The sequence below is a fragment of the Hypomesus nipponensis genome, chromosome 6 (assembly GCF_054491055.1).
Source record: "Hypomesus nipponensis isolate SF chromosome 6, ASM5449105v1, whole genome shotgun sequence".
Classification (NCBI taxonomy): Eukaryota; Metazoa; Chordata; class Actinopteri; order Osmeriformes; family Osmeridae; genus Hypomesus; species Hypomesus nipponensis.
Window position 1 is genome coordinate 11,220,745 of NC_140366.1, and position 19,793 is coordinate 11,240,537.

The following is a 19,793-nucleotide window of genomic DNA, read 5'->3' on the forward strand; positions in this document are numbered from 1 at the left end:
CGCTCAGTTTGTATTATAATGATCTGATGCAACTGAGGACTGATAAGTCAAGGTGTGAAGGTGAGACAACTCATTAGTGGTGTTTTGGTACGGAGGTCCCTGTGACACAGACACACAAACATTGCATGTGTCCAATCACAACACACACACAACACTGAGGCACAGCCATGCACTGACAAACTAAATTATGGATAAACACAAATGTACTCTGAAAATGCATTGAGGTAGAGTGGTCAACCATATCTGGTATAGGTCGGTCAATACAGTGTAAATACATTGGATCATGGAATAAGTCACAGAGCAAGTTATAATTTGTTTGAACTTAATTTGTGTTTGGTTTGTATTGTAATGGTCTGATGCAACTAAAGAGGCTAATAAGTAAAGGTGTGGTGAGAAAACTCATTAGTGGTGTTTTGTTTTGGTACTGGTCCCTGTGACATGTTCCAGACATTCACACACAGTTCACACCTTTCACAACAGGGGACTCATTACCTCCAAACACTGCTGGATCACAGGTTAACAACAAACACTTTAGGTGTCATACAGGCAATTGACATCTCTGGACCACATCAGGATTATCCTCTCCTGGCTTCCCCCCACCCTCCCCCAAACCTTCCCCTGACTCCCCCTAACCCACACACACACAGACACACATACACGCATATACACACACACACTTCACCCAACCTTTTGAACTTCTTACTGTGAGCAAACACTTTGATATTAATTCATCACTGGATTTGAAAGGTTGTTAGAAAACGTTATAGCACTGAGTAATTAATGCCTTTCCCATGCATAATGTCTGTGAAAAACACACACACATACACACACAGGATGTGAATGACCTGGACATCACTAAAGACAGGTCAGATTGATGAACTCAACATGTACCATGGATTTTTGGATGGTGTCAATGTCTATGTCATGTACAGACAGTACAGTACAGTTCTTGTCTGGAAAACATGAGTGCAGAGTTTGTGTAAATAAAGTAAAAAAAAATGTGTACAGACAGACATTGCCTTATCTTTCAAGGACACCATTAAATTCCAGGGATTAGTCCTAAAAAACTGGAAACAAGGATAATAAGTCACCACGCAAACTAGTTCATCTCACAGAACACACACATTGTGTTGGTGACCATGTGTGTCCATGTGTGTTGTGTGCATTGAGCGGGTGTGTTGGAGGGACAGACGTGCTTGAAACTCAGTGCCCTTCTGCCATGATTAGACAACTCCCTGGCATTTTGCCACACAGTTCCACAGAAAATACTGAGTGGGCAGACTGTTTGGACTTTGGCACTCCATCAAGGTGTTTACTTACTTGATTCCCCTTGTTCGTCTTGGCTGACATGTTCACCTCGATGATAAAAAACCTGGAGAGAGCCAGAGCCGCACTTGTCCAGTTGGAAGGTGCATGTGTGACAAGCCTAGTTCTCTCTCACCGGGTGTTCCTCAGGTATCCTCCAGACATCCCACAATGCGTGTGCTGTTGTCAGGCCTCCTCGTCCTCCTGGCCGCGTGCTCCGGTCCAGCTCACTGTGCCATCATCACGGAGGACGACCTGCCTATTCTGTGGGCCGAGGCTGGAAGCCAGCTGTCCGACCTACCCCAGCAGGACAACATCGTCACCATCAACCCCTGGGACTACCGACAGAGGATGACTCTCTACCGGCTGCAGTTGGCCGCATCTGATCAGTACATGGGCTCCATGGGCCCCAACACCACGGAGGGAAACCCACTCTGGAGTCTGCCTCTGCAGCTGGGGTGGAAGCTGAGGTCAGGTAAATATGTATTGATATTGTGACTGGACGACGCTGTTCTTGGAGAGCAATTGTGGGTTTCCATCCCAGCACTAATCCAGCACACCTGAGCTCAATCATGTTTGTTGATGATCTGAAACTCTGCAGATCTCTGGTTGGAAAGGCTTGATCTATATGTCAGGAGATGTGCTTCGGGAAGACAGGAGGAGAAGTGATGTTGCCTGCTGGTCCCATAGAGAGTTGGCCTTTTGCACCTCCTCCATCACCCTGCTCCATTTCTAACCTCCTCACAGACTATGCCTATTTATCTATATATGAAATATACCTGTACTTGTAAGCCAGAAATGGTTGGTGTGGTGTTATTTCTAGAATTAAAATGGGGTCTTGAAGTAGTGGTTCTGGCCTTTCAGTATGCATGTGTGTGTTGGCAGGTCGTCTGTTGGACCCCACGAGTGCTACGACGTGTGGCCAGGAGAGTGACTCCATGTGCATCTCTGGCCAGAGCTGGTGGGCCTGTGAGTAGACTGAGCGGCGCCCTCTGCTGGGGGGTTTAAGGGGTGGCTGGCAGGGAACTGGAACTGAGGTTTACTTCTGACAGCTAATGTCAAAGAATGGTTTACGTGTCTTTCTGCATGATCTGTCTGTCTTGTTTACTGTTTACTATATACATCCCTGTCTTTCCTACCTCCCTTATTACTTATCCACCCTCCAGGTGTGAACTACTACCTCTCTGTGGTTCCCTTCTTGGCGGCGGTTCAGAAGGGTGTGATTGGAGATGGTCAGCTCCAGGTCCAGATCCAAACACCCAGTGATGCAGTTCAGGACTACTGCACTTCCTACACTGACTGCTCAACCAAGTTCCCTGACCTCATGGCCAAGTGGGAGGCCTTTTACCAGGTAACATGCCATGATCATGACTTCAACCCAGACTTCAATCCAGACCCATTGATCCAGACTACCTCATGACTTTGCCCTTACTCAGGTTAATAGCATGTCAAAACACAGCATACCATGCTGGAGGGGATTTGATTTGGATAAATGTCCTGCATTTGTAAAGAGATATGTTGTGCTTCTCTACACTCCTATCTGCTATGTGTATTGCAGGGTATGAAGGACCTGAGCGTTGCTGCCATCACTGACTTGGAGAAGAAAGACCAGATTCTGGGTCTGATGTGGGCCGCTCAGCAGTTATCACTACATACTGCTTCTAGCACCTGCCAGGAGAAGTGAGCAGCACCAAGCAAAACACCACCACCAAAGATCATGCATGACATATCGCCTTTCAGCATCTTCAGACGCACCACCAATCCCCTCTCAGCATCTTCATACGCACTGCCAATAAAGTGACAAAGCTCTCTCTCTCTCCCCCTCTGTCCTCTCTCCAGGCTGAAACACTACTCTTACCCAGAGAAAGCCTTTGCTGAGAGCTGGCTCAGCTCAGCCGATTTTGTAGCAGCCACTCACTTCCAGTCCACAGTGAAGCGTTCGGTGGTGTTCATGACGCCACTGCCCAGCCGCGTGCTGAGGGAAGGAGACCAAGCACCCAACATCCAGGACCTGAGTCCCGAGGAGAACCACACCCTCTCCATCTTCAGCTGGATGAGAAACATGAACAGTGTGCTCGGTAGGTTGGCCACAACTTGTCCATCCTTCCGTCCCGTCACCTGTGTGACCCCATCATCACCTGATTGGCCCTTATGGTCACCTGGCTAGGTGCCTGGCTGATCTCTTTGGCCACCCACATGTCCATTTGATTGTCCATCTGTTGACTGACTGACTTCTCTGTTCACCCGACACACCCTTCTAACGCCTAATTGGTTAACTGGTTGGAACTTCAAAGACAAACTTGTTAATAGTATACAAGACAGTAAGAGGAGCAAAGCTCTCCTAACAATGTGTCTTTGTATGTGTGTGTGTATGTTGTAGGTGGGACCTTGGTGCGAATGTGGCGTAGCGCCATGTGCTCAGAAAAGGCCAGAGAGCAGGGCCAGACTTTGCTCCAGGACCTCACCCTCAACCCCAAGTTTGCCCTCACTACCATCTTTTCCATCCTATCAGAGATGTCCACCAACTGCTGAACTTCCCAATCCAAGCACTCTCTCACACACACACACACACACACACACACAAACACACACCCACACAATTAAGTATTTGCTCTCAGAAACATAAACACATTAAGTATGTGGACAAGTCACACATACATCCAGAGAAGAAAATGTGGTGTTAAAGAAAATAAAGACTTTCACAAACAATACCTTGTATGATGAAACCTATTGTAAGATCCAGTCAATACACTATTCTTTCTGTTCTGCAAGGCAAGCGCTCCACCACTATAAGCCCCCCTGATGTGCATACAGTATTAATACATTGGTTTATGTTTCCACAATAATGTGAAGGTTGACAACCCAATAAACAACTGGACAGTGATGTCTATAGTTATAACTGTGTGTTGCTGCGATGGTAGTGTCTATGTAGAGGCCTGTTAAGTTTTTTCATAAGATTTACATAAATGGGTCAAGCAATAGTTCTCGAGAGTTTGAACCTAGTTAGTGGTATATCTGTTAGGTTTGTTTTGGTATCCTTGTTGTTTGGTTGGTAGGTAATAATCTGATGCAATGAATGATCTGATGCAACTAAAGAGACTAATAAGCCAAGGTGTGAAGGTGAGAAAACTCATCAGTAGTGTTTGGGGACTCAGGCTCCTGTCAAACACAAACATTAGACAAAAACAGAAGAGACCAATTATGATGTCACTCAGTTTGTATTATAATGATCTGATGCAACCAAAGACTAATAAGTCAAGGTGTGAAGGTGAGGCAACTCATTAGTGGTGTTTTGGTACGGAGATCTCTGTGACACACACAGTAGAATGTGTCTGGTCAATCAAGACCTGCCATTGCCGCACGATCAATGATGACATCACCTGTGGCTCTGTCAACCTTGTTTTATTCAAAGAGTTGCCTTGTTTATTACAGCCAATAAGCCAACAGTTACAGACAAACAATATGGACCATGAATTAACTCCACATATACACTACAGTTTCCTGTTACCAGGGTTTCCACTTCCTGTGTGTCCTCTTCTATAATCACTATAACTAGACATTAATTGTCTGTCTGCCTGTCTGTTGGCTAACATTCCAACTTTCAGAACACTGATATCACTTCCTGTCTGGAACCTCAATCTTTGATCTTCTAAGACACCAAAAACAGCTGAGCATGACATTGCCAGAGAAAAATAGAGCTCTCTCACTATGGCCTGTTGGGCTCTGATATCCTAACTGCATGGCCAGAATACACAAGCTTTTACACAAAGGAACCACTGGCACATCACATAGAGAAGAAAAAAATAAAAATATAAAACAAAGATATTACTGAGCTCAGTCTAATACTTAAAAACTACATTAAATGTGTACGGTTCAAAGTTATAGTAAAGAACACGCAATGAAGATGATTGTTTTTAGCCTTCAAAAAGGAATGCAAGTAAACAATAAATACAAACAATGTGCTTTTTTTCCATATAGACATATTTACATAAGTCTTTGGCTTATGATTAAACATTTGCTACAAAACTAAAACATGGTGAGCAAGCTGTCGCCAGTGCATGATACAAACATGATCAGAAGCCAAGATCACATGGGAGCACCTCCATCCATGGCCAGTGCATTTATTTTTTTCGTTCACATTTCGACTGACTTCTATAGATATAGATATAAACTTGTTTGTTGACAATGCTGCAAATATAGAAAACAAAAACAAACCAAAAAAATACAAAATAACAGTATAGCATGCAACACCTTGGCAGTAGTGTCAGTCTTACAAATGTCTGCACAAGAACAGATGTGAATCTGTGGAACAGGAAGCAGACTGAGGCAGACTGCTGCTGCTGCTGCTGCTGCTGCTGCTGTGGCACTGAACACAGAAGTACAATGGAGAACATCACATATACTCTCCTCAAACCCTCATCTTCATCTTCATCGTCAGCGTCTTACTCCCTTCCTCCTCCTGGTTTTGTCAGTATATATCTTTTCATCCTTTCATCTTGGTGGGGATCCCGGCCTCCTGGGCTCAGTGGCGCCCCCTGGTTAGGACGTCTCCATGAACTCCAGGGCCAGGTCATAACAGAAGCGGTACTGCTCCTGTTGGCAAGACGATAAGAAGCCATTGGTAAGACAGTCCGAACTGAGGATCTACACTCTGGACACTACACGCAAACTCACTATACCAATCGCTGGTATACGTCACATGCAGTAAATCAAATATACATCACTCAAAAGTAAATCAAGACATAGGTTCAAATTTGTACTTGACCTGTGACCTAATTAGTGGATAGATTGTTAAGTTTGTTTTGTTGTTGTTTGGTTTGAGTTTTAATGATCTGATGCAACTCAAGGTTAATAAGTCAAGGTGTGAAGGTGAGTCAACTCATTAGTGGTGTTTTGTACTAAGGTCCCTGGGACACACACACAAATACACATGAACACATCAAACAACAAAAGAACATCATGTTGCTTGGCTTGCAATGTAATCTGAGGCAACACCAGACCTAAGGTGAACCATCTCATGAGCACAACCCACACACACCTGTTCACACCTCAGAACAATGGGACTCATTACCTTCATCCACTGCTCATTGTCACTGGTTAACCATTAACACCTTTAGGGGTTGACATCATCTCTGAACCACAGCAAGACAGCCCTGCTACAGGGAGCCAGCCCCCCACCCCCCCACCCCCCCCGTGGCCTCTTCAGGTGTCAGTCAATGCCCTGAAGACTCCCCCCCTTCCCCCAACACACACAACAACAACAATGACACGCCTATAGTACCAAACTACAGCCTCACATCCAGTAATCATTTGATATCACATTGATAGATTGATTAATCGAGATCACAGGCCTTTCCCATGTATAATGTCTTGGTGAATAACACACACATGCATACGCCCACACAGCCTCTCACCGGGGTGTCCACCATGTTGGGTTTGCTGTTTCTCAGGCTCTTCACAGCATGGAACACGTCCACCACATTCTGACGCTTGATCATCTCACACACGATGCTGGCAGCACAGAACATACCACTACGACCGCCTCCATTCCTGTACAAACACACACACACCAAGAGTCAAAAAGAACCTGGTCAAGTGCATGCAATATAAAATAGAGGAATGGTGTGTGTGTGTGTACATTTGAAGGTGGGTGTTTAAGTGTGTATACAGGTGTGTATATGGGTGTGTGCCACTCACAGGCAGTGTATGATGGTGCGGCCCTCTCCCTCCTCACACTCCTGTTGCCACTTGTCCACCTGCAGGATGAGTTTGAGGAAGGAGCGTTTGGACCCGGGAACCTCCCTATGTCCGGCCCAGCCCAGGTACTGGAACTGACGCACCATAAGGTAACCCTCCTGAGGCTGCAACAACAACAACAACAACAACAACAGAAATGACGTCAGCATCATCAATGTCAACGACAGAAACAACAGCACAGTCCTACATATCGAGCAACAACAAAAGTGGCCTCATATCAAATAATGTCTACGACGTCGGCATCAACATCCAGTTCATGTGACATCACTTCCTTACCCGGGTCAAGTTACATATCCTGAAGAGGCGACTGATGACATCACAGTCCATGGAGCAGGACATGCACTCCACCTGGACGGGCCCGTAGCGCAGCATGCCCTCCTCAGGCCAGTACTGGGGACAGCCCTGCACACACGCACAGACACATGCCTTAGCCATGAGAGCTGCCCTACGCTGGCTTTATGTTAGTCTATGAGTTGTACCAGTCAGGTGAAGGCCAGGGGCCAGTCTCACCTGTGCCAGGTCGATCTCATTGAGCATCACCAGTGATGTGCACCCGTAGTCATACACCAGACGCCAGAAGTCCTTTACTGTGTTGGGCAATGGATGCTGGGTAACGATGAACGCAGCTGGCTGTCTGTAGCTCTGCCACACAGAACAGGAAGTACAAACATGCATCACCTGACGTCACTTCCTGCATCAATGTACAAAAGATAAGAGGATGAGATCGACCAATCATAATGGAGGATGTGTGAACAAGGGGCCATGCAGAATGTGTGATGGGCTTCAACCACATTAGCATGCTGCAGCTTTAGCCACCTGCGCTAGGTCAACGATGACATCTGACAAAACACTTAAGCCATGAAACAAATCCAGTATCATAGAGGAAGAAGCAGTATTGATTGAGAAGTGAGAAATTCAGAAATTACCTGGTATTCTTCTGACGGCTTGGTTAGAAAAAGTCCAAGAGTTTGTAAAGTGTACGAGAAAGTGGTTGTAACATTAAATAACTGTACCACGTGTCTGTTTGGCTGAGTTTCAGTTTAGGGTCTCATTCCCTTTCTCTACAATGCAACCATCTTTGTTTTAAATCCTTCCAGAAATCCCTGATCTAACATGAGTAGACTGGTGGCAGCTGTCTAGGGAAGGATCGGCTGTCACCTGGCCAGTCATGCAGTATCAGAAAGGCAGGATGGATGCAGTTCAAAACCATTCAAACAGACCCAGTCTGGTTTCATAGGGGTCCAGTCCCAGAGCCAGCCCTACTAGGGTTTATACTTAGTCTAGTCTAGTGTGCCTGGTTTGATGTCAAATTTGTGGTGCTTTAGGTAGCAGAGTTTGGATGGCTGAACTCGGTTTGAACCTGGAGACTGTCTGGTCCTGGTTGATCCCGCATGTCTGTTCCAGCAGACCATGGGGCTCAGTGATAGCCAAATTGAGATCCATTCAAATAGGTTTACCAGAGCCATATGAAAGAGAACTGACACTATCACCAAATATTAATTATGAAAAAAGGATGACCTCCAGTGAGATTCAAATCTGAGCTATTTTACAAGCTTTGATTACATCACTAGTTACACAGCCAGAGAAAAATGTCCAAACAGGGCTGACGGTGTATAGATCACACTGTGACACAACAGTGTCCGGCAGAAGTTCAGAAACAGAGATATACACCTGGATTTGTCTCTAGCTTTCTCTTTCTACCATACAGACAGACAGCATCCATTGCTTGTGTACATCTGAGTGTGTGTGTGTGTGTATGTAGTCATGTGAAATACACAATGTGAGAATCTGCATGAGTGTCTGAGAGCATGTATGTGCAGGTAGAGAATTGGCACGCATGCAAGTGTGTGTGTGTGTTTGTGTGTATGCGTATGGAGTAGTGTGCCTATGTGTGCGTGTGTGTGGACACCTACATCCATGAGGGCAGCGTTGATGTAGTTGGAGCTCTCCCCGTCGATGGTGATGAGGAAGGGCAGGCAGCGGTCAGGGGGCAGGGTGTCCATAAAGCGGTTCTTGTCGTGGTTCCTGGGGAGCAGTGCGATGCTGCAGTCCTCCGGCTGTGGCTGCGGGGTGACGGAGTTCAGGGTCTGGAGGAAAGCAGGGAGAGTTGAGTCAGGGAGGAACCAGGCTTTGTCTGGCCCCAGACTAACCCTGGGAAACTAACCCGTTGTGACTCCAAAACTACCCTTGGTTATTCCAACTCCCAGTTTAACCATGCACTATCCCTTCTAACCCTAAAATACCCCAGGCAACCCAAAATAACCTCTGACAACCTCACAATACCCCTGACAACCCCATGCAACCACTGTTTCCTGTAACAAAACCGCACTAGTCCAGCTAACCCAAAGGAAACCATAACCATAAACTCAAAATTCCTCAAGATACCCAAACTGCCCCACACTACTCCAAATGACCTCACAACCATGTGTTCACAGCATCGTGGCCTGTCCAGTCTAGAGAGGACGACATTGGACGGTGTGTCTCCATGGTGATGGGGTGGAAGGTGGGGCCGTACCTGGAACTCGTCTTTGAGGTGGGAGGAGTTGCTCTGGGTGTCTATGCGGATCATGTCATAGTATGCAGCTTTGAACTCGCAGGCCGGGATGGCCGTCTCCCCGCAGAGGCACGCCTCCAGGATGGCGTCGTGGATGAAGATGTACTGCTCCTGAGGCCAGAACACACGTGAAACACACAAGGTTTACAACAGGACCAAGGAGGGCCTGGTTTTGTATGTGGTTGCATGCAAAAGCATGCAAAGCCTAAATTGCTACATGCACACACGCGCGCGCGCACACACACACACACACACATTCTGAAGCTGATGGTAGATGGCTCTCATGTTAGTTGGTGAAGTGTGTGTACGTGCGTGTGGTGTTGGAATACAAGTGTGTATTTGGTGAACAGAGTGTGTGTTAAGTGAAAGTGAGTGTGTGAGTGCGTGTGTGTGTATGCTGGTTGAGGAGAGGTGGGGATGGTGGGATGGCCTATAGTAGTCACCTCTGTCTGTACCATGTTGATGCGTCGGGAGCGCAGGGCTTTGACACAGTTATAGATGTCCACCACGCCCTCTCTCTCCGCCATGTCCAGCATGATGTCAATCACGATGTAACATCCTGTACGTCCAGCTCCAGCGCTGAGCAGGAAAAGAGAGGAAGAGAGAGTTACACAGCTATAATATGCATTACTTCCTGAAATGAATATCGCCAGCCCACCAGAATAGCAGACAGACAGGCAGAAAGACAGACAGGCAGGCAGGTATCATGCCTCCCACCTGCAGTGGACCACGATGGGCCCTGCGCTGGGAGGGTTGGAGATCTTGACCCTGCGGATGAAGGACAGCAGGCCGGTGGCGTGATATGGAACTCCGTGGTCAGGCCAGCCGGTGAAGTGGAACTGCTTCACCTCCCGAAGCTCGTTAAAACCTCTCTGGTAAATCAAAGGCAAACATTTTCATAGGTTCAATCAAGAAAATCTCTGGATATTTGTCGCCTGACAGCTGTGCCATTTATGTGATGTGTTCAGCCTACAGGAGGTGGAATATCGGACAGGCCGGCAGGCACTCACCCGCTCCAGAGTGAAGGTCCTCACAACGTACTCGGCCAGAGGTTCCACCTCCACAAAGGTGACCTTGAAGTCGCCGTACACCTCGGCATCATCGGGCCAGTACTTATAGCACTTCACCTGGACAGGAGAGGAAAGGCATACACACATAAACACACACACACACACAGTGTTGTGTGAATGGGGTTAGGGAACAGACTTGGAATTGAACCTACCCTTCCCACCTCCACCAGATTGGTCACCATGACGATACAGGCAGACTGCTCCTGCCAGACCATCCTCCAGAAGTCATACACGGTCTCATGGACCGGACCTAGATCCCACACACCAGGCAGTGCACAGGGTTACAGAGCGGTCAGACACAGACGCTAGACAGAAGACTAACACGGGAGAGAGGGGCTGTGTAGGATGGCCCGGGCTCCACCAAGAGTGATGGAGTTAAAGGAACACAGCACTGCTGTGAGCTGTGAGAGCTGGCCTGAGCTGCAGGGCTCACATTCAGGACAGGACAAAACACTCCCCATTCCTGCCTAGAACATGGGTGAAGGATCTCACCTTGCGTAGCGATGTAGTGGCTGGGCCGTTGATAACCCTGAAAGATGCAGGGAGAACACAGTGAGACATATGGGAGGGAGAAGGCAACACACATCATCATACCCCAGCCATGTCCTACTGGAGAGGGACATGGAAACACTGGACGACTGCCCTGGACTACTGGACAACCACAGAACCAGGACATATATAGTACCATCCCAGGACATATACAATACCAGCCCAGGACATATATAGTACCATCCCAGGACATATATAGTACCATCCCAGGACATAGAGTGTCAGCCGTTCAGCAAAAGCCCACAACACATAGATACTGTGGGTCCAGCCAGACAGAGATCCATACAGTGTCATTCCAGCACATGGCTTTGCATCATTTTGATAGGTTGGTGACAAGTCATGACAGCTGAGTCAGTAGCACACCTCCGGGATGTAAGAGGCCAGACTAATGCTGCTGTGTTACGACAGAAGGGTGCAGAGGCTGGGACTAGGGTTAGGGCTGGGGTGAGACGGGGGATAGGGCTAAGAGTAGGGCTAGGTGTGGGGCTGGGAGTAGAGCAAGGGCTGAAGCTGGGACCAGGGCTGGTGTCGGGGCTGAAGCTGGGACCAGGGCTAGGTTATGGCTGTGCATGGTTAGGCCTGTTTGGGCGAGAGGACTGGAGCTGGACTTAGGTCTGGGACAGTGTTGAACATGTCACCACTATGCTAGAGAATGTGCAAGGGTTTGGGACTGGGGGGCTAACACACGTTGAACACAGCCTTCTGTAAAAATACAAAAGTCATGCAACACTTCCCCCTGTTGGAGATGTTTCAGTATTGCACTGTGGTGGTTTGTCAAACTGACAGTCTGGACTTATATAGGCAATATATTTAGGTATAGTTATGGATAGGGGATAGATCTGGAGGGCTGGGGGGTCTGGATCTGGAGGGCTGGGCTGGGGGGATTGGAACTGGGGGCTAGGGGGACTGGATCTGGGGGGCTGGGGTGGGAGGGTTGGGCTGTAGACAGGCTTGAAAGGATTGGAAGGGGGTCGGGGCTGCAGCTAGCACCAACCCTGGAGGACGGCCTGGATTTGAGGCAGGGGCTGAGAAGTAGTTGAATATGGGTTGTGGCTGAGCCTGGGGCTGAGGTTGGGCTGAGACCAGATTGAGGCTGGGGCCGGGGATGAGGACAGGCCATGGGAACACAGACATGAGAGCAGTGTGTGGAGATCAAAGCATGAAGGAGCTGAAGAGACAAGATGAAACATCTCAGCCCACCAGGATCTCCATGCAGACAGGAGAGAAAAGCAGAGGCCAGCAGCAGCGCGCGGGGGGGGGGGAGAGGGGAAGGAGAGAGGGGGAGGAGGAGGAGGAGAGGGAAAGGGGGGAGGGGGGCGAGGGGCGGAGGTATCTACAGTGATACTTACATCCCTGTACAGCCAAATCTACAGCCCAACCACAGGCAGAGTGAAAGAAAGCACAACAGATGTCAGTGAGTAACGAGCACTTGGACTGGAGGAGGGGTAAAAGCTGTATTGTATAGAGAAGACAAAGGCATGCGTAGAAGGCCTGCACACATACGAGAGAAGGAGTGGTGTGTCTCACACGCTGGCCAAGGGAGGAGGGGACGGAGGCCCCACTTACGTCTATGTAGTTTGCGTTGATGTAATCAGACGATGGATCGTCCTCCATCGCTTGCAGGATCACTCTAGAATGATCGTCTAGTGTACAATCACACACACACACACACACATTAGAGGGCATGCTAGCTGGTGTGATAGTATGTTAACATGGCTAAATACACTAACGAATCAATAGCTGAGAGTCTGTTTTATAGTGCACTTTAACATCCTAATTTATTATAAACACAGTGTATTAGAAGTCATCTAACTAAATAATTGAGTAGCAAGTACACTACCTTAGTAATACATTTTGTTTTCTCTCAAAAGCCACAGCACTCACATTTGTGTGCTGCTGACACGTTCCAAATGGAAGCCTGGTTGCCATGGAGGTTCTGCGTGACTTACGTGCAATAATGTTTCCATGGAGGTTCTGTGTGACTTACATGCAATGATGTTGCCGTAGCGGTTCTTGGTTCTGTTCTGTTCTTTCTTAGCAACGTCCCAAGAGGCGGACTGGCCCTCAAAAAAACTCTGAGGAGAGAGCAGTCACTGCTATCAGACGGGGCCGTGACTGGGTTCAGTCTGTCTGTGGATTTGTGCCTGCTTATGTCTGGGTCATTATTTTGGTGTGACTTTCTGTGTGCGCTTGCCTGTACGTGTGTATGCTTTTGTTCTCATATGTGTACATACATGTGGACACGTGTGCGCGCATACGTGTGTGTGCGTGTGCATGCGGGTGCGTGTTGGCGCAAGTGTGTTTGCGTCTACGACGTGCGTGTGTGTGGTAGGCGCCCCCACCTCGTACTCCTCCTTGAAGCCGTAGCTGTCGGAGGTTTTCATCAGGTTGATGTGCTGCAGCAGGTCGGCCACACGGATGGCTGGGTGGAGCTGCCCCGTCTGGTAGGGGGACTCGGTGCCCTCGCAGTGGTACCGGGGGACGTCCAGCAGGCGACTGGACTCTGCTGACACGGACGCCGTGTGGTTCTCATCTGAGACAGGGAACGACAACGTGAGGGGTGGAACAGTCAGAGGAGTCTCTTTCTTTCTCGTATACTTTTTTTTTATGCTCGTGAGGTACACACACACACACACACACACACACACAAGTAGGCGCACACAAACATACACAACTTTGTCAGCAGATCCATGACGGCTGTTTTGTACCGGTGTGGCTTCAACACACCTGTCTATACACACACACACACGCTCACTCATACAACCACACTTACCAGTGATGGGAACTTTACACCAAAGGTAGCAGGAAGAGAAAGAGGACAGACAGGTTCAGAGTGAGTATCGACCAGAGCCTATCCTCTGGTTCACACAGAGCCTACACACGGAAGGTGCTGGAACATGACTGAGAACAGAGCTCAGGGCATGGAACATGACTCGACACATGTCCAATGACTCGACACATGAGACATGACTCGACACATGGAACATGACTCGGGATGTGAGGGATGAAAGGTGGTGCTTTACAACAATAATCAAGGAAGCACTTCACAGTGGCTTTGGCTAAACAGGGAAGACACACACACACTAAAGACACTCTTCTATGGTAGCTAACACACAGTGTGAGGTATGTGGGGAAGTAGGTTGTTCTATCCTGAATGCACACAAACTAGAGTAACCCTGCCCCCTGGTGGACATGCTGTGGCATTGCACTGTGATGCTCTCTCATGACTAATACACAAATCCCCAAGACTGATACCAAAACTGACAGTTTTGTTCATTCAACAAAATGAAAGTCTTGTTAATCTACACGCTAACATGTCGTCCTCATCTGCAAACTCCTACTGGTTAGCGCTGCTGTGACATGATTGGCTGAGACAGAGCGTGGCTTCCCCCTTCACTTGCGATTAGGAGAGTGGAGAGAGCAGCGAGCTAAAATAAGCTGTTTTCACAGCCCAGCCTACAGCCTCGGGGCACGTTTTAATTCCCCGTCAGACTGAAGCTCTCGTCTGGACATGAAGACCCCAGCAGGGGAGTGGAGGCACTGTTCCTGGAGTTTACTATACTCTACTGTGGCCTCGACCGTGGCCTCGACCGTGGCCTCGACCGTGGCCTCGACCGTGGCCTCGACCGTGGCCTCGACCGTGGCCTCGACCGTGGCCTCGACCGTGGCCTCTACTGTGGCCTCTAATCTAATGTTTTGTACTATGATGTATATTTGGTGCATGGAGGCGTCGCCATGACCACCACACAGGAAGCACAGGGGTCTGTGAGTGGAAGGAGGTGGGGGCAGGCGAGGGAGATGGGGACACATGAGGGCAACAGTAGCCCCAGCCTCACCTAGCACAGCCGTGGGAACCAGGGGGTCGTTAGGCACTGGAGAGAGAAACATGTTAAGGATCCTTCTTGAACTTTCTAGAAGCACCGTCAGATCACTGCCGTTGCACTAGTTGAATATCTATGCCTCGGAAATATACAGTCATGTCCACAAATGGTCGAAAGAAAGAAACATAGTAAGAAAGACACAAAGACTCTATACTCACATCTGTTAGTGAAGTTGTGAGAGTCCATGAAGGTGACAGCCATGGGGTCTTCAGTGTGCAGCGTGGTCTGGTCAGCGAAGCTGCGGTCCATGGCATTCACCATGTGAGTCATCTCCTGCCTGGTCGTCCCAATGGCGTCCTTACGCTTCTTTGCCAGTTTTCTGGAAGGGATCCATAAAGGAAATGATTAGGCATCACGCAGGAAGTTGTCACAGAGAGGGAGTCACAAACAAACAGGGAACAGAGAGAGGAGAGAAAACTATGCCGGACGGAGGAGGAGAGGAACAGGTCAGCTCCACGACAACAGAGCTTTCGGGTCGGCATTCTAGCATCCAAGGTTCTGAGATATAGAGCAAGCCCTGATAGGTGGGGGGCGGGGGGTGGGAGGGGTCCCCCAGATGCTTGTCAGGGTTGTGGTTCCACAGCAGCACCGGGTTTAGGGAGGGGGGGAGAGGGCTGCAGGCCCAGATGAAGCAAGGCAGCCATGCAGCTGTCTGTCCCAGGTTGATTAGGGGGGAGGTCACTGAGATACAGCATGCTGTCCACCTCTCCAGATCCCTGGCTGGACCCACGTACTCAGATCTCACTCACAGGCTGTCTGACTGGTCCTGGACTGACGTCTGGTCTAAAGACTGGAGGAGTGCTGAGGTCTAGTGTAGGACTGGGGGAGTGAGAGGAGAGGAGAGGGGAATGCAGATGGATTGATACTGCAGGGACAGACCAGTTGTGTCAAAAACAATTGGGCAGGGATATAGATGGCTAGAGGTAGGTAAGGCTGGGATATAGAGGGCTATAGGTGAGGCTGGGATATAGAGGGCTATAGGTAGGTATGGCTGGAATATAGAGGGCTATATATAGGTAAGGCTGGGATATAGAGGGCTATAGGTAGGTAAGGCTGGGATATAGAGGGCTATAGGTAGGTAAGGCTGGGATATAGAGGGCTATAGATAGGTAAGGCTGGGATATAGAGGGCTATAGGTAAGTAAGGCTGGGATATAGAGGGCTATAGGTAGGTAAGGCTGGGATATAGAGGGCTATAGGTAGGTAAGGCTGGGGTATAGAGGGCTATAGATAGGTAAGGCTGGGATATAGAGGGCTATAGATAGGTAAGGCTGGGATATAGAGGGCTATAGGTAGGTAAGGCTGGAATATAGAGGGCTATAGGTAGGTAAGGCAGGGATATAGAGGGCTATAGGAAGGTAAGGCTGGGATATAGAGGACTATAGGTAGGGCTGGGATATAGAGGGCTATAGGTAGGGCTGGGATATAGAGGGCTATAGGTAGGGCTGGGATATAGAGGGCTATAGGTAGGGTTGGGATATAGAGGGTTAGAGGTAGGTAAGGCTGGGATATATAGGGCTATAGGTAGGGCTGGGATATAAAGGGCTAGAGGTAATAATAACAATAATAATAATAAATTACATTTATAATGCACTCAATATTTAGACAATCTCTGAGTGCTGCAAAGCATATCGTACTAAAACTAAAAATAAGTTCATTAATCAACATTTAAAAAAAAACAAAGATCTAAGTCAATAAATAATTAAAAGCAAAACCAAGGTAGGTAGGGTTGAGGACCAGAGGGCATAGGAGAAGGGTTAAAGGATAACAGCAGGCCTTGGAAGATTCAGAACCCAACAGGGCAGGAGACAGAAAACACTGGCTACTTTACTACCAAAGAAGAAGACCTTCACCACATCACCAGGAAGCCATATGCACCCGACACAGATTGACCGATAGGAAAGAGCCTGAGAGAGAGAGCCCGTACTGAGCACGTGCAGTAGAGGTTTACCCTACCCAGTGGTCCAGTGGATGGGATGGATGATCACATGACATGTAGGACACTCCCACATGCACACACCCACACACAAACACACACCCCCACACACACACAGAGGGTACAAAACACAGGTGCAGCATTCTTTTTTCAAATAACACCGCTTTGGTCATCCAGACTTTGCAGGGTTTGGAGGCATGTTGGAAGTTGGTCAATGAGGATGGAATTGCCTGAGCGAAATGTGTTTTCACTTGAAAAAAGGATACTGCATCTTTAAAACACTAAGAGACTACCCGATGACAGACTCCTTGTGTGTTTGTTTGTTTAATTACTTTGTTATTGTTTGTGTTTACTTACAGGTAATAAGAGTAAGAATAGTAGCTCCTCCTGGTTGGGCCAATCAGGAAGCAGGATAAAGAAATGATTATGAATATGCAGATTGGGAATCAGTCCCATTCAACAAAAAGCAGAATCAAGTAGCAAGACAACAAAAATCTGTGTGTTGGACCTTCTGCAGCTGGTCTGTGTGGCATGCATTATGCTAAGGCCGGGACTCATGCAGTTGTGTTGGATTCAGTACCATTGAAAGTGTCAAGAAGATTAATCTAGATACAGACATGCAGGTCATTCAACCTTAGATTCTTCAGGATTTAGAAAATCGATCAGTTAATATGACATTCTTTAGAATAGTCTTGTCTGATTGAACGGACTGTTTGGGAACATGGACACATCCTAATCAATCATGATTCGCTTTTAAGAACTTATGATGTTTCAAAAAAGGACATTATTCCATCGTTTTACATCTACACACAGTTGCCAATCTGAAAACCAGGCAGCTTTCTACCTACAACAATGACTTCATGTACCACCATTTTAAAGATGCAGTATCTTTGAGGTTCAGTTCTGGATGGGGAACACTGGTTGGTTGTTCTCTTAGTATGGTCAGCACTGATTGGTTCTGCCCTAAGGTTAATGGGATGAATCTGGCTGCATGGGTATTGATTGATCTCCATGGTAACTAGCTCTTGTAACAAAACCTTCATACATGGAATGACCTTTGACCTTCACACATGATATATGACCTTTGAACTCGAACCATGGTATGATCTTTATGACCTGTCAGGAAAACAAAGTGACCTGTCAGAGATGTTGAGGAAGCATACTTGGTCCACCGACAGGCACAGCAGCTAGCCCCCCCCCCCTCCCACACACACGTGTACGCATGCACGCACGCACACACACACACACACAATCATATAGATATGAGCAACATTTCTTCCACCTAGGGCCATCATCACGTGGGATAATAGCTTGGTGTTCATCAATACACAACCACACACACACAGCTTTTATAGGAGTGACCAACAGGAGTTATGTGTGTAGGGCTCATATACATTAAGACATGAAGAAGACAGTGAGATAACATACTGTAGGTGTATATGAAACCTTAGTTCACATGTTTGACATGTGTACCGTGTGATAGAGCACTATGACAGGCAGGATGTCTGAATGTCAGCTGTAAAGAGAGAGAGACAGAGATCAAAAGCAAAAGAGGGAAGAGAACGAAAGGAAAGAGGGAGGATGTGTGTCAGCTATGTCCTGTGTGTGAAATTAGAAGCTCCTAATTGGGATGCTGGATGGAGACCGAGCAGAGAGAGAAAGAGGGAGAGAGAGAGAGAGAGAGAGAGAGAGAGAGAGAGAGAGAGAGAGAGAGAGAGAGAGAGAGAGAGAGAGAGAGAGAGCAGTGAGAGAGAGAGAGAGAGAGAGAGCAGTGAGAGAGTGTCTCTGATAAAGACTCATTTCTACTCTGTCTGGCAGGACCACGACGAGGGCTGGTTGTCACCCTGAGCACGTCACCCTGCACACAACTGACCCTCTCTCTTCACTCTGTCTATCTCCTCTCTCTCTCTGTCCATCTTCTCTCTCTCTCCCTCTCTATCTCCTCTCTCTGTCTATCTCCTCTCCATCTCTCTTTTTTCATTCTCAACCTTTCTCTCCTGTCCTTCTTTCTCGCTCTCCATCCCTTATCTTCCTTCTGGCTTAGAGCTGCTCTACTCAATCACAAAGAGCACACGAAGGAGGATGATGGGGGGAGGGGGGGGGTAGGGGTAGGTGGGATAGGAGGGAGGAAAGGGGAAGGGGAGAGGAGGGAGGAAGGGGGAGAAAAGGGGAGGGGGAGAGGAAGAGGTATGATGGGGAAGGTAGATGGGGAGGGGAAAAGTGACTTGGCAAAGATTGGGGAACGGGGAGGGAGGGGAGGGGTGAAAAGGGAGATGAAAGAAAAACGTCTCCTTAGTTGACCCTGATTGTCCCTGATTAGTCTTGATTAGCCCTGATTGGCTGAACATGAAAGCAGGCGTGATATGACCATTAACATTCTAGAACACTTTGCCATCAGTGACCCACATCTGGAGTTTCACCTCAACCTGACCCAACCTCAGCCTTACACAATCTCATGCAACACACATTGATAAACAAATTAAAAACAACATAATATAACATAATACATATAACCTCAAAACACTGACATTCATATTGTGTTTCAATTTCTAAATGAGATCAAAGCTAAACCTGTGGTTTGATGAACTACTAGTGTGTCCACACGATGGCGCTGTGAGCCATGTCAAGCAAGAGAACGAGCCACAGAGAGCAATAGTGGGAGAGAGCGAGAGAGAGCGAGAGAGGGACAAAGAGACAGAGTGGTTCTGACAGCATCAGGAGAAAGAGTAGACTTCAGAGCTG

At 47.9% G+C, this 19,793-nt stretch overlaps 2 protein-coding genes across 7 annotated transcripts in view; one reads left to right on the plus strand and one right to left on the minus strand.

Moving 5' to 3' along the window:
* The first annotated feature begins 1,384 nt into the window (after positions 1 to 1,384).
* On the plus strand, positions 1,385 to 4,189 carry LOC146287058 (protein LEG1 homolog). The gene is made up of 6 exons (XM_084700657.1): positions 1,385 to 1,780; positions 2,191 to 2,274; positions 2,472 to 2,656; positions 2,864 to 2,985; positions 3,145 to 3,383; positions 3,686 to 4,189. Exons 1-6 carry the CDS (start codon positions 1,414 to 1,416, stop codon positions 3,835 to 3,837), a joined length of 1,149 nt encoding a protein of 382 aa, XP_084556783.1. The 5' UTR covers positions 1,385 to 1,413; the 3' UTR covers positions 3,838 to 4,189.
* A 502-nt stretch (positions 4,190 to 4,691) lies between these two features.
* ptprk (protein tyrosine phosphatase receptor type K) overlaps positions 4,692 to 19,793 on the minus strand; it is a 72,166-nt gene continuing 57,064 nt past the window's right edge. Inside the window, exons 15-33 of one of the 6 annotated variants that reach the window (XM_084699590.1) lie at positions 17,409 to 17,438; positions 15,275 to 15,435; positions 15,072 to 15,107; positions 13,578 to 13,768; positions 13,223 to 13,310; positions 12,802 to 12,878; positions 12,585 to 12,602; positions 11,179 to 11,215; positions 10,839 to 10,936; positions 10,627 to 10,743; positions 10,334 to 10,488; positions 10,060 to 10,195; positions 9,578 to 9,727; positions 8,976 to 9,149; positions 7,573 to 7,704; positions 7,339 to 7,464; positions 7,003 to 7,166; positions 6,720 to 6,855; positions 4,692 to 5,898 (exon numbers count right to left, since the gene is read on the minus strand). In XM_084699590.1, coding sequence (XP_084555716.1) covers positions 5,845 to 5,898; positions 6,720 to 6,855; positions 7,003 to 7,166; positions 7,339 to 7,464; positions 7,573 to 7,704; positions 8,976 to 9,149; positions 9,578 to 9,727; positions 10,060 to 10,195; positions 10,334 to 10,488; positions 10,627 to 10,743; positions 10,839 to 10,936; positions 11,179 to 11,215; positions 12,585 to 12,602; positions 12,802 to 12,878; positions 13,223 to 13,310; positions 13,578 to 13,768; positions 15,072 to 15,107; positions 15,275 to 15,435; positions 17,409 to 17,438 — 2,080 coding nt within the window. In that variant the 3' untranslated portion in view covers positions 4,692 to 5,844. The remainder of the gene's footprint in view (positions 5,899 to 6,719; positions 6,856 to 7,002; positions 7,167 to 7,338; positions 7,465 to 7,572; positions 7,705 to 8,975; positions 9,150 to 9,577; positions 9,728 to 10,059; positions 10,196 to 10,333; positions 10,489 to 10,626; positions 10,744 to 10,838; positions 10,937 to 11,178; positions 11,216 to 12,584; positions 12,603 to 12,801; positions 12,879 to 13,222; positions 13,311 to 13,577; positions 13,769 to 15,071; positions 15,108 to 15,274; positions 15,436 to 17,408; positions 17,439 to 19,793) is intronic. The other 5 variants (XM_084699592.1, XM_084699591.1, XM_084699594.1 and 2 more) reach the window with 5 other exon arrangements.

What these genes read in the sequence shown, in the direction of transcription:
- LOC146287058 (XM_084700657.1), top strand. Translation starts at nt 1,414, where the DNA reads ATGTGTGACAAGCCTAGTTCTCTCTCACCGGGTGTTCCTCAGGTATCC. An exon ending in TCTAGCACCTGCCAGGAGAA is followed by an intron (nt 2,986 to 3,144) that starts GTGAGCAGCACC and finishes TCCTCTCTCCAG; the next exon opens with GCTGAAACACTACTCTTACC. An exon ending in AAACATGAACAGTGTGCTCG is followed by an intron (nt 3,384 to 3,685) that starts GTAGGTTGGCCA and finishes TGTATGTTGTAG; the next exon opens with GTGGGACCTTGGTGCGAATG.